The following is a 14,585-nucleotide window of genomic DNA, read 5'->3' on the forward strand; positions in this document are numbered from 1 at the left end:
AACAATTAGAAATACGCGCATCGCACATCTACATGCACACATCTTCCGATAACATTTTACGTGATACCACCTCGGCGGAACCTAATCCGCGGCACGCATGGATTCTGTGCGGCCCGAAATAGCTCCTTACCTCTGGGCCCTGATCAGCGGGACACGGGGGCTTCTCTCTCAGATAGGCACTGGATTGGCAAAGCGCCAAGATGTGGTGGGGACTTGGGTGGCTTATTCTCCGATATGGGTTATACCTAAGAGTTGCCGGTAGCTTCGTGTTAGGGTTCGTGTATGCTGGGCTAACGAATCCTTGCTTTGAACTTGCGAGTCAGCTAATAAAGCTAATGTTGGTTCCCATAGTACAATGTAGTTTCTTGTATGTTGTTTACGCAATACGTGGGCTATTAAACGAGCATGCTTATACGAGTAGGGGTATGGCTTGATGTAATGTATGTGTTTGATATTATATTTAATGGCTCCATCAAACTTCCGTACGTTCCATGACGAAATGAGTTTGATTTTCATTTCTTCAATGTTTTTAAGCTGTTGTAATCATTGCTTTGTAGCTGAACGGTGTTTTGCTTTTGCAGCTCGCGGTCACTACTATGCTTTTATGTCAGCATAATCAGTTACCACGATAATGCATGTCCTTTCTCTGTTTGCTCATTTCCCAATCTAGCAATGGTTGACTTTCGTTGTCATTTACCCGCTACTGAGCTACCAAACCAGTACAATAGATCCCTTCTATAGCTCACTGTTACCGTACCGTATCCTTCACCCTGAACATGGCCATTTAATATGTTTGCCCCGGCACTTGGCGGCGGGAAGGTAACCCCACCGCAGCTAATAATGGTGACCTTTAGCGTCACCTGGGTGACGCACCGTACTTGTGGCGTTGATAAACAGGCACGTTGATAAACCGGGCGTTGATAAACACGTCTGCCGCTGTGCACTCACACATATTTACTGGCCAATTACGGCTCGCGGGGCACTAACGACCTACCTGGCTGTTTGGAAATAATTGAACGTCCGCGTATTATGTACCTCCACCTCACCTGATGAGCGCTGCACAGGAGCCAGCTCTGAGCTGTGCTCGTTCGCCCGTACAGTCCTGTTTTTGTGTGCTCGCTGATTTATATAACGTTGTTTCTGCCCACAGCACGATAATCAAAGCCTTCCGAGCGACCGGGCAATCGTCAACGAGGGGAACATCACCATCAAGTCGCTGAAAAAGTCCGACTTCGGTTACTATGAGTGTGTAGCACGGAACAGCGTCGCCACAATTGTAACGTCCACCCAGGTATGAACCGCTGACTGTTTATGTGGCTGGTTAAGTCACAGACGTGGTGAAGCTTTGGTTGTCCTTGCTACTTGATTTAGTTTGGGAAGTGCGTGGCCTTCAGCAAAGTGTTCAATTTTGAACGTAATGCTATGGCAAATTATGATGGAAGATCGTCTTTTCCGGCTACAGTTCATCAGCAAGTACAGTATTATAATTGTTGTTTGATGCAGCTTGAGAGAGCAGCATAAAAGGCCAAGCTCGATACCGTTGCATATTTTGTTTGAGTTAAATGTACCATTAAGTATCTAATTACACTAATGCAATTATCTAGACAGTAATGCTATGCGGATGCCTGGAAAGACAATTTACTCTGTCGTAGTTAATTGATACTAAGTGTTCTCATTATCCCATTCCATGTTCAGAGTATAATCTTTATCGAGATTGTCGCTACTGTACCACAGAGCTAATCACGGTGTCCGCTCCTGTAAATTCTTTTTCTCTATGTTCCTCGGTACGATCCTGTATAAGAAGTAAAAAAAAAAAACGCTTCTTGAAACAATAATGAGTGTGGTGCCATTGACCGGTAAAATATCTCAATTTCATAATTACCTCTTGACCACAATCGTTGGTTTCCCCCCCCCCTCACCTTTTTGCTGACCGTGTAAGATCTTGGTTTGTTTTCTCCACACTTGCTATAATGTTCGTTTTCATTTTACGAACTTTACGGACCGATAGTCTCCTTATGTAACAACATCATTAAATTCCATAAAGCATACTCTTCACCAAAAAAACTGACAGGATCATTACATTACATAAAACATTCTTTTCACATTAAAACAAGGGGACCATTTCGTTTAACAATTTGTATTGACATCAAAAGTCTCCCACATATAATGTGGCAATTACGGCTTCATGCCACTGAACTCTAATATATACTGAGCTAATATACTAATATATACTGAGCTTCATGCTCACCTATCTAATGTCTAAGCAAATTAACCCGGTAGGCGGTGGGCCTCCCGGCCACCTTCCGCGCGGTGGGGGGGGGGGGGCATTTTTTGCCCCCCCCGTATCTCCGAAACTACCGGACGGATCCGGGAATTTCAAACGGCGTTTGATAGCCCTGTCAAATTTGTCGAAGGAAACCAAATTTCATTGACCTCGGGGTCACCGATGACGTCACAAGTCAGGTCAAAGATAAAATGTTTCACCGTTCACGGGGCTTCTGGGGAAAGCGCTATAACACCGAGTAAAACGCATTTTGTCGAAAATCAGCAATAAGGCGTCAGTTGTCTAGTACATATGTTGCTATTAGAGGTCACTGGTCATACCAGGTCAGGTCACAGGTCAGGTCACCAAAGGTCACCCTCACCAAGGGTCACCACATGAACCCAACTTTACTAAGGTTGTGCGATGTATGTTTTATGGCCAGTTTTTCATTTCCAACTCAATGGTGTTGGTTATAAGACCATCAGGTACGGTTTAGGTCACTTTCTGGTGGAGGTCAGGTCAAGGTCAGGTCAAAAAAGGTCAAATTTCAAAGTTGATATTTTTGCATAAAATGGGTATTGATTCGATGCAGCTCTTCACGGGGAGTCTAATGGTGGTCTTTGTTTTGCGCTACGAGGTCTAGAATTGCTACAAATTGAGTTTGAAATTTACGTCATCAATTTTGAACAGTTTTTTTTTCGCTATAACTTGGCCAAAAAGAGGTATCGATCTCAAATTTGGTATGTAGATAGAAGGCGGTAGGGACTATCACATTTATTCCGGTTTTTCGAAATTCAAAAAGTTTTTGGATTTTTTGGCTATTATATTCAAAAATCTATTTTTTATTTTTTGGGTCAAAATCCAAAAAATTCGAAAAACCGAAATAACAGTTGTGTAGCCCTCTTGATTTCACACCTTTTATGTCTGAAATATTTTTCTGTATCTCTAAAGCTGTAGGCCTGACAGCTCTTCCCGCGAAACCTTTTTTTGGGTCGAAAATGGCAGAAATGACGTCACTATGACGTCATTAGCGGCCAACCTATCATAGCCTTAGGAAAAAATTTTGGTCACCATGTGCGCTAGCTACTCCCGGGAGGGTACTGAAAGTTTGGTGACGATCGGCGCAGCGGTTCTCGAGATATATCGAAAAAAACTAAGGGGGGGCAAAAAATGCCCCCCCCCACCGCCTGGAAGGTTAAGCCTTTGCACAGTTGTTGCAAATATTTCGGTGATAAAACATTGATTCGGTATCACACGAAAAACTCATTGAAATATTCTACGAACTTCCATTGTCAGGGATCACTTTGCTAAAACAGAGCGCTCAGAGACCTGCATGTTACGATAATGTTGGGTTTCGTTGGAGGCATGGAATTGAGCGCGCTGCGGTGCTGCCCTCGAGACAGCTGTCACACCAAAAATTCCACGGAATGGTGTTTGCGACTCCTGTCTTTTTTATGTACACTGGGACCAAAGCTTATTTCGCCATAAGAAGTTGCTTGCTGACTTCAGTCATTTGAACTAATAAATAAGTAATAATAAATAGGTTAAATAAGTAAATAAAAAGACGATCGATGCATTTTCGCTACGAGTCCACCACAGCGCTCCGCCGCTGCCTGAGGGTCCCGTTCCGTCCTTTCTCTAGCCCAAGGGAGGAGTCGGGCTAGTTAGCCGTAGACGGGGGGGGGGGGGCAGTCGGCCGCAGCCACCGACCTTGTGACGTCACACACCGCTGATGACGTCAGCGATGTCGTCAGTACGTCATCAGGGGGTGATGGAGCGGCGCCGATGTCGTCGAAACCGATTCGCGCGATCATCAGGGCTGGGGCGGAACCCACGAGGAGCTGCGGCAGCTGAACAAAGACGGATGCTCAGGGGCTGCTGACTGACCTCAGGGAGTTGGGTGAGGTCTGGTGTGGGACTCTGCAGTCTGTAGGGAGAGGCCTCTTTTGGATCCGGGGATAAGTGTTCAGGAGCTGACCGGAGAATGGTCATTATTTTCCCATCTAAATCAATATTGCTGAATGCTCTCGCTAGACTAGATATGTTTGGTCTAACTTTTATTTTGGACAAAAGCTTCGAAGGTTTTCTGATTTGCTCAACGATGAAATTGTCCATGGAAGTGACAACGAATGGAAGATACCATGGAAATTAACTACGCCATCCCCTATTGCTTACCCATATCAAATGCATACCAGCGGGAAGGAAAGCCTTATGGTGCGCCGGTATTAGTGTCCTCTAAGATCTTTGCTGCTAGCTGCTTCAAACTTAAAATGTGTTGCTGCCGCCATTATGCTGCATGTATTCAATTATGGATCAGACGTGCGTTTGCTGTCGCTGAGGGCGTGACAAAGCTTTGATGGGGCCGAGTTTCAGCTGTGAAAGGCGTATTTTCTGTCGCTGAAGGATGGTCCCACACGAGCTGCGAGCCCTCCACGCGCCGCGAGTCTGCTGTTACCAAAAACAGGCCGACCTCTTGGGAGACTTCAAAGGAATCGCAATGCAATGGAGGTCGCGTGCTCGAGTAAAATGGACGGAAATTGTGGCATTGATTCCGCCATTTGACAATTCTTCTATAGAAGAATACTGAGAGATACTGAGAGTCTTTCAGAACGAAGCATTGTTCGTAGCCTGTTTTTCCTGAATAAGACGTTAATGAAAGCTATTGAGTTGCAGCGTAATTAAGCTTCGTATTTGGACAGCTGATAAGGCCTATTTCACTGTATTGAGAACTAGGGTTAATTACAACTTTTTAAGTGCTTTATGTTCTGGTCCATTTTAAAACTAAAACCAGTTAAATTGTGAGACTTTTATGTGGTAACATTTATTTGGCTTTCAGTGTTTCGTCGAAAACTCGCCATAGCACTCAGACCTTAGCTCCAGCCCACTCTAAACGATCCGCTCTTCCGTGGAGAGTTTCTTGGTCGCTCGACCCCGATATTAATTCTATGCAGTTTATTTTTGCCTGTGATTTTAATGTCAAAAAGTGACACTATTTCCCATTCGATATGTTTAGGTTTGGGGTAGGTTTGAAACAATGCCTGACACACATTTATTATGCACCTTCCTTTTGGTAAACTGCCTGAAGGCTACCTGATTTGATTTCATGCTTATCAAAGCTGCATTGCCTTGGGACGTGCTCCGAGAATCTGGGACACTCGGAGCAGAAACCAATAGTCTATTAAACCGGCAAATGACGTTACGGAACGGCAAACTCGGAGACAGCACGCCGCTCTGTTCCCTTCGGTGCATCGGCCAATCTCGGTAAACGATATCGAAAAGGTCGAGCCCGCATCGGTGGGCCGGCTGTGCCCCGGAGACACGGCACGGGTCGAACGGGGACCATCTGACCCCCTCCCCCCTCCCCCCACAGCTGGTGGTGGAGGGCACGACGCCGCACGCGCCCTACAACATCACCACCAACGCGTCCAGCTACGCCATCACCATCCAGTGGCTGCCCGGGTACAGCGGCGGCGACAACTTCGACCAAAAGTACTTCGTCTGGTGAGTGGGTGGGGTGGTGACAAGTCTGCTGCTGGGGACGTTCTTGTTAACATCGTTAGGGGCTTTTAGTTTGTACCCAGCTGAAAATAGTTCAGTCGGGTCCGCTGGAATGAGAAAGACTCGCTCAGACTCAGTTCTCGCACAACCTTAGCTCAGCTTAGAGTACTTTAGGCAATTTCATCTCAGCTGTGCTCAGTTCACCCTGCGTTGATAATTTCCGGTGCATTTGCCATGTTGGCCTTTCCATGGCGATTCTTTGACGCCTCCTTCCGCCCTTGCTCTAATATGAATATCTCTCCGCCCACAACATTTCTGATAGCTGTTTTGATCAGCGACCTCATGAATGTATGATTTCAAGCTTTTACGACTAGACATCTTAATTCAAGGGAGGTACGTTTTTCGGCTACTAGTCGTTTATTGTTTTCGTTTCGAATTTTCGACCTTCGCATCGAGGTCGTTGTCAAGAAACATACAAACAACCATTGTTGTATGTTTCTTGACAACGACCTCGATGCGAAGGTCGAAAATTCGAAACGAAAACAATAAACGACTAGTAGCCGAAAAACGTACCTACCTTGACCTCATGAATGCCTCGCGTCATTTATCCGTAATTGACAGTTGGGGCAATGATACGACACACGTTACTCACCAACGCCAATATATGAGGCATGGCATCACCAACATCGTTAGCCCTCATATGCACATTTCCCTGGCCATGTGACCTCCTGGGAGCGTCTGATATCAGGTCACGATCGCGAGGATCGCTCCCTAGGGGGCGGTAATCATTCGACCTGATTTGGCAGCCGTGCTCGGATAGTCCCCGAGCGCTGCTGAGGGCTGCCATATTGCGTTTGTCGTGCCGCGTACGGCAGCGCCAAGTCTGTCGATGCTGGTGTACATATTACCAATCACGTGTTCAATTTGACACATGACTGCTCGAGGCGAGGGGGTGAGGGGGATGGGTGGGACAGCTAGCGAGAGACGTCGGGGCTCAAAGTAGGGACCACTACTGAATGTTATTTTCCGAGAGCTGGGCCTTGAAGTCACAGTTGGGAGACATTATATACGTCACATGAACTGTAGTGGGTGATATAGTTAAATGGGACATCAGGTCCAAAAGTTATGGCGCACATTCGTCATAATAAATTATGTTTCTCGTGCTCAGCTTAAGGTTGCAAGTAATTTCACAGCGTTATGAATAATGAGCCTTGAAATGCAACGTGGTTTAATATTCTCTCAGAGCCATACATACAAGATCTTGTCAGAAGTTTTAATCTAGAATATAATAAAACTTTTTTTTACAAACGCTCGTTGATCAACTGCTGAAGACTAATCCGCATATTGCTTCTGTGTAAGTACTTTACAGTTATGACTGTGTGTAGTTTATTGCCGGCTTGTGGCCTTTACTCAAGGCACATATACATATCTTCAAACCCATATATGTATTTTATGGGGTGAATACGTTTGGTAATTGACGTTTATAGCAGATGCGTAGTTCGTTTCCTACAATTGCCTGCTATATCCGCAGGCGGCGTTCAAAACATTGTTATAACAAACTTTATTACGTCTGTACTCGCTACGAAACACTCTACAAATAATGCTCACTATATAGTGACACATTTCAACAGCATGCATATGTACAATTCAAGCCTTTGTGCTTATTGTAGTGCATGCACAACACTTTCGTCGGTCGGTCAATTGTAAAAACCGACTGATTGACATCTCTTTGAACAATCTCACGCGTCACTGTCCACAAAGAACTCGGCACCACATTCCGTGTGAAACGCACAATGTGGCAACACTTCCGTTGAACACTTTCACAAATGGACACCACATCAAAGAGACCAGTGCACAGTGATGCAAATGGGGTTCACGAGTGGCCATAAATACCAAAAAGTCAAGTTTACCAAACCGAGTAAATCGCGATATGGCTAACCAAAGAAATGTTTGGCGCATCTAAATTCACATAGTTTTCATATTTTTGTCAAAACCGGCCTCGTGTATGATTGTCAGAAGTCGTGACATTTTCTATGTCGTACTAGGGTTGACTATTAAGTAATGGAAGTGCCTCTAGCAATTAAATGTTTTTGCACGTGCACACATTTTTTTGGTGTCATCACGTGCGCCGATCTTTTTTCTATCCAATAGTGAAGACCAGATGTCTTTAGCTTCATTTACTCTGAGCTATCGACGTTTTTCCAAGAGACCACCCAAACCTGCGGCGCACGACAAAAAAGGAGCCTGGCAATGGCCAAAATCGTGCGCCAGGGCGAGATCACCAGGGCTCAGTGGCCAAGTGATATGGCTACACGAATAAAATAATGGAAGTTGCTATATTTTCATAAAAACAATGCATATAACACAATAAATAACACTAGCACCCACTACTCCACATAATCGCCTCCTAGCATCACACACCGTTCCAGCCTCTTGACCCAGTCCTGGAACACCGCCAGGAGGCCATCTTCGCTGATCTGCGCGAGCACGCGGCACAACCGCCCGTCGCACCTGTTGCCCGGCGCACCTGATGACGTCGCTCTATACACCTTAAAAGAAATTCCCTGATCTCAGCAGGCCTGCCCTTTTCCCTACCACAAACTGAAATTTAATGACCTCGCGCTGGCGCGCGATTTTGGCCATTGCCAGGCTCCTTTTTTGTCGTGCGCCGCAGGTTTGGGTGGTCTCTTGGGAAAACGTCGATAGCTCAGAGCAAAATGTAGCTAAAGACACCTGGTCTTCACCATTGGATAGAAAAAACATCGGCGCACGTGATGGCACCAAAACAATGTGTGCACGTGCAAAAACTTTTAATTGCTAAAGGCACTTCCATTACTTAATAGTCAACCCTAGTAAAATGACTGTCAGATACTCGCAACTTCAAACGCCGCTAGCGTGCGTTCATTTCATACAAATGACAAAAATTATACATGGCAATGATCCCTAAGGCCTGCTGCTTCTCATGCCGGGCAACAAAAAGCAGCATCTTTTTTGGTTTGGCGGTTATCTAATCATTTGTCATCATGTTGCAATCGCAGTTTTTTACTAAGAAATATTTGCTTTCGTTTCACCTACAGCAGTTAACACAGTGTGTGCCCGTTAGTGCACCATACCATAGCATTCCCTAACCATTTCTGAGTCACACCGTGAAAGAATTAAGGCGCTAGCACAGGGCAGACCGGCTTTATTGAAGTTTTTGTCCGGCGCGGTCGGGTGTCGCGGTCGGGGCGGATTGCTTTCACCGCGGATCGCAATTTCGACAGACGTTTAACTTTGAACTGCTATAAGTAGGTCAAATATTGATCTTAAGTCAAAAATAATATGCTCGCTCGCGAGATCTTGTCAAGAGCAATCCATTGGTTTTTGTCGCGAGGCGATAGGACACTTCGTTTAGGAACAGCAGAGGGATGCACCTACGAACCCCCGCTGAGGCCGCCCGCCCGCGGTGCGGCCGCCCGGGCTGCCCACCGCGCCGCGGCACCCGATCGCAACGGACGAAAACTGTAGTAGCGCCGGTCAACCCTGTGCTAGCGCCTTCATTCTTTCACAGCGCGGCTCAGAAATGATTAGGGAATGCTATGGTATGGTGCAATAACGGGCACACACTGTGTAAACTGCTCTAGGTGAAACAAAAGCAAATATTTTTAAATAAAAAGCTGCGATTGCAACATGATGACAAATAGTTAGATCAACGCCAAACCAAAAGAGATATGGCTTTTAGTGACCCTGCATTAGAAGCAGCAGACCTTGGGAATCATTGCCATGTATAATTTTTGTCATTTGTATGAAATGGACGCACGCTAGCGGCGTTCGAAGTTGCGAGTATCTGACAGTCATTTTACGACATAGAAAATGTCACGACTTCTGACAATCATACACGAGGCCGGTTTTGACAACAATATGAAAATCTTGTTTTTTTCAGACACCCCAAACATTTGTCTGACTGGCCATATTACGATTTATTCAATTAGGTGAACTTGAAATTTGGGCCTTTTCGGTATTTATGGCCACTCGTGAGCCCCATTTGCATCACTGTGCAGTGGTAGCGCTGACTATATTCGCCGGTGCTACCAGTGCGCTGGACAATGTGCTTTGTGCGAAGCCCCGATGTTCCGAGTGGTGAAGTCAGTGGCACTGGTCACGTGGCGACCGGAGTTCATTGTCCAAATCGATAGCGCCGGACCGACAAGACAAACGGGCCAGCTGCGTAGCGTCGTTTAAAGAGAGCGCAGCCGGCCGAGCCGGGCAGCGATTTCCCCGTATATCTATGAATGATCAAATTACCAGAAATATGTTCCAGTCATACCCGTTTAACTCAATTACATGGTTATAGATAGGCCGTGCCAGGCCCAAACTGAATTTACTTGGGCGTGGGCCGAGGATCGTCTCACGCGCGACATTAATGGAAACGGAGGTCTCAGGCCAAACCGCTTTTCCATAACCCCTGAAAGGTTTCTGGTATTCCAATCTCGTCCAATGCTCGCGAAAATAACCAATAAATCGCGCCACGTAGAAGCGACAAGAGGTGACAGATGCTCCGTGGGCGCTTTTTATGCTGTCTAAAGATCTAGCATAGACCTCTTTATACCGGTATGCAAGGGTCTTGTATCTATGGATCCAGATATATAGATTTCCAATAAGCTTTTTCGCACTTTTTTGTTGACTTTGGTGCCTTATTCATTTATCTCTTTAGTCGTTTCACCCTTTTGAACACATGTGGCTTCATATGAGGCATACACATAATGATACACTTACTCATGAATGCCTACATTTCCTAATCACGTCCAATGCTCATGGACAAAACTCGGCATCGTATTTTTTAGCACTTGCATCCTTGAATGCTTTATTTCACCTGGAACCGCTCGTAGTATAATTGGCTAACTAATAATGAAACGGAGACTCCTCTGTAAGCGGAAATGCCGCACGCATCGCGGTGGCTCGGTAGTTCTCATTCCCACCGCTAGGTGGCTTTCAAAGTTAGCGCCTGACGCATGCTGTGCCGCAGGACAGAGTTTCGTCACTCAGCCGCTAGATGTCAGCAGTAGTAAGCGCCCGGGTAATGCTGTGTGATCGAAACAATTTATACTGCCCTGAAGTGCTCACATGTGTCTAAAATGGAACACCATTCCGTGCTTCTATCCTCAGGATACAGAAGTCCTTCTCCTCCACGCCGCAACCCCCCTCCGGGCTGGACAGGCAACTTTATCTCATGCGGGCTTGCTCTCTTGGAGCGGCACCGCTGCTCCCGAGGGAGCGCACCCCGTAGCCGGGTGCAGTGAGTGCCTTGGGGCTGGGTGGCCTGTCCTCTGGACGGGCTCAGCCCCGGCGACTCACTAGGGTGCCCGCCCAGACCAATGTCTCCCCCTAATTCCTATCATCCTTCCGGCTCTGCAATGGTCTTGTCAGACCGAAAGGGCCTAACCCAAAAAAAAACAATCGAGAATATTCTGCCGACATTCACAGTAGTGGTATACTATAAATTTGGTTGAACATGCATGCATCAGGAATTGCTATGCAGGGCAGGGCTGTTCAATGCGAAACAGAAAATAAGGAATCAACCCCTGTATGTGACTATTCTGTTCAGCTGAAACACTTCGGAGTACTGTTGCGACACATCCTTTCCCTGTACTTTGCAGGTATCAGCAGTACGGCACTGCCAACTGGAACACATACGAGGTGGAGCCGCCGGGCGCCTCGCGGGTCACCATCTACCGGCTGCTGCCCAACACGCGCTACGAGCTGATGGTCTCCGCCAAGAACGACCTCGGCGACGGCATGTTCTCCGACAAGGTCATCGTCAAGACGCTGGGTGAGTGGCAGAGCTCGCCGAACTGTGTGCACGCCCGGGATTTGAAGGCTAAACCGGGAGAGGGTGGCCCAGAGCTGCGTAGAGATTAAGATCTTTTCTCGGGATTCATCGGTTTGCAATGCTTTGTCGCTAGAAATCGCACAAGTTCCTGAGATGTTGTCGCCGACACTTTCCTGGGTGGATTCAATTTTCAGAAGACGTACATCGGATCAATTGATGTGGTTGAAGGCACTTTGAAAGCTTTATTAGATTAACAGACAGGTATTGAAATTCTCGGAAAACACGATAGATGTTTGGGTAAACTCGGCGGTTATCAAGAACGAAATTTAAATCTCGAACTTCTACTGGTTCCGGCGACTTGCATGTGATGTTAATGCAACCACGCCGTGTCAATTAGTGTTTGATGCTATCATGGTTGATTTTGCTAATAGCTGGAGCTGGAAGCCTTTTTAAGTGGTATTTCATTAGCTCTGAGCGAGCGCCGTGCTTTGGTCCACTTAAGCTATTAATTTGTGGCGCTAAAGTGAACGCTCGAATGATGCTATATGTACATTCATAGACCTCTGTACACCGTGTACAGAGGTCTATGGTACATTATAACTCGATTGGTACGTTTACGTTTCGTTATTTATTTTAAAATATTGCCTACCAGCAATGCCCACTATAATAGACGGAAGAAGTCATCAGATGCCATCATTTTTGGAGGAAAAAGCTTAAGAAATGGACTGAATGAATAAATGTCCAAGCAATAGGCGCAATAAAATCATAAAAGAAGTACGGCGCAGGAATATGATATGCTATGATAGCATATGTTATCGGTATTTTTTATACAACAAACGCTAGGGTGCTCTAGGCAGGTGTACATGCTGGCATATCAGTCAAATTCAGGCTGAGAACTTTCAAAGAGGATAAGCCTGTTTGTTAATAAAGCGTACGAAAGGCCATATTTACTTTAATGCGAAATATTACATTAAACTAAATGAAATTAAAGATAAGCTACCCGACGTTTCGCTTATATTTGCTTAGTCATGGGCGATCTATGACTGAAGGAGGAGGCAGATCGCCCATGACTAAGCAAATATAAGCGAAACGTCGGGTAGCTTATCTTTAATTTCATTTAGTTTAATGTAATATTTCGCATTAAAGTAAATATGGCCTTTCGTACGCTTTATTAACAATTGTCTCAAATAAAACTTCAAGCCTGTTTGTGTTTAATTCGTTTAGCTATCAAGTCCACGGGCGATCTATTTCAAGTTTCCATCGATCGTATTAGAACATTTTTCTTTGGGAAAATCAACTAACTACACCACATCTTTACCTCATGTATGGTGCTAACAACATCAAAGAAATTAATTACGCCAGTATTCGCGTCCCACGCTAATGATTCTGATTGTTCTGTACCAGCCCATGCATTGCTCTGCTACTTCTAAGGAGCAGCGCAGCCATGCGTGGCCCTCGGGTCATTTCTGCAGAATCTCGCGGCCGGATTGTCCGGGGACAACAATAGTGGGGCGACCTGACATGTACTAATGAGCAGAGATGCGCCGGTAGCGGCCCTGGCTGACCTTTGTCGTACCCCCCCGCCCCCCTCCAGACGTGGGTGTCACTGCAGGTACCGCTGCCCCAATGAAGGAGGCACCCGGTAAGGGAATGTGTAGTGTGTACCTGCAGATTGACAACGGCACGAGTTTTTTTTTTGCATGTTGTGTGTTTCATGTTGTAGTGCAAAAGATGGTACGTTATTGTTCAAGAGCTTGTGCTTTGCGATTTTGCTGTGTTTTGCACATATTTGTTTTGTGTTGTGCTTGAATTTTTTTGGCATGGATTTGTTGGGAGTTGTATGTTTTGATGTGCACAATGTGATTTCCATTTTGTGTGTGTTTTGTAGTCAACCCCATTGTTTGCGTATTGTATCGTGTGGTCATTTGTTGATGGCGGTGCTGTTTCTCTCATTACCCACCCACTCCGCCACGAGCCGCCTTCATTTCCCGGCCCTCCAACACAGCCGCCCCGTAAACTGTCGGTCGCCGACCGGCCATCGCCGGATGAAATGATTGCTGGCCATTCGGGGATTACGTGTCGGTCGGACCGCTTTAGTGGCCGGCTCGGCAGGCGGGTCACGGGCTCGCACCTCCGTGGGCGGTAGCGCTAATGGCCGTCCACTGACCGCCCCTCGAGGGCCGCCGAACCGCCGGGACGTGCCTCGGGGCCGGGGGTGACGTCATACACAGGGGCAGTCCCACTGCCAGGCAATCCGAGATCGACCTGAGGGATTTTTTGTCTGGCAGCGTAGCTGCTCCTTCGGAATGACATATTTCTGCTCTGGTTGGCACGAAAAGGAAATATATGCGACAGAGGAATGTAATACTGTCGGAGACGAGGATGCATAAACGAGTGATCGCTCATGTGCCAGAGGAAATTAGCTAGTAAGAAGTATCTGACCTTATCGCAATAAGATACATCCGTCGTGGGCACGCCTCTACAAACATCCCAGACGAGGACACTGGTCTGCCTCGCGGGCCGAACGACTGACGCTACAAATTGAGACAGTACAAATGCGGCGGCTATCGTGTCCCATTTCATAGCGATTGCTTCCATCCTATTTCACCCTGGCAATTTTACGGCCGTACCCAACCGGACCCGATCGGCTGCCATATTTTGTCGCATCGGCTGCCATATTTTGTCGCATGTCTACCCGGGCTACCATATCCGCCGCCGAAGCGATCATTCTCCCAAGTTGGACCGCCCGACGCCCACCGTCTCCGAATCGAGTATGTCTTTATGGGAATACACGAGCGCGGGCGGCGTCCGGTTCTCAATCACTGTACTGAGAGACTCGCCCATCGCTCTGTCTGCACGTAGTTGTGCTGCTATGTTTTTAGGCTTTCATATGTTATGGACATGCTCGTTTTTTAACTTCAAAGCTACATTTTCACTTCAAGAAAATGGATCTAGACCATTTAAATTTGCCATTTTTCTTTCATTTGTTTTCATCATAGTAACCGATTCTTAAAA

The 14,585-nt window shown here is 46.4% G+C and overlaps 1 protein-coding gene across 2 annotated transcripts in view; it reads left to right on the forward strand.

Annotated features, from left to right (window-relative positions):
- The window catches only part of LOC122369442 (protein turtle-like), a 115,814-nt gene that overhangs the window by 71,058 nt on the left and 30,171 nt on the right, over positions 1-14,585 (forward strand). Inside the window, exons 10-13 of one of the 2 annotated variants that reach the window (XM_043344205.1) lie at positions 1,151-1,291; positions 5,634-5,764; positions 11,398-11,570; positions 13,165-13,212. In XM_043344205.1, coding sequence (XP_043200140.1) covers positions 1,151-1,291; positions 5,634-5,764; positions 11,398-11,570; positions 13,165-13,212 — 493 coding nt within the window. The remainder of the gene's footprint in view (positions 1-1,150; positions 1,292-5,633; positions 5,765-11,397; positions 11,571-13,164; positions 13,213-14,585) is intronic. The other variant, XM_043344204.1, reaches the window with a different exon arrangement.

The sequence above is a fragment of the Amphibalanus amphitrite genome, unplaced genomic scaffold, assembly GCF_019059575.1.
Source record: "Amphibalanus amphitrite isolate SeventyFive unplaced genomic scaffold, NRLGWU_Aamphi_draft 001035F_arrow, whole genome shotgun sequence".
Taxonomy (NCBI): Eukaryota; Metazoa; Arthropoda; class Thecostraca; order Balanomorpha; family Balanidae; genus Amphibalanus; species Amphibalanus amphitrite.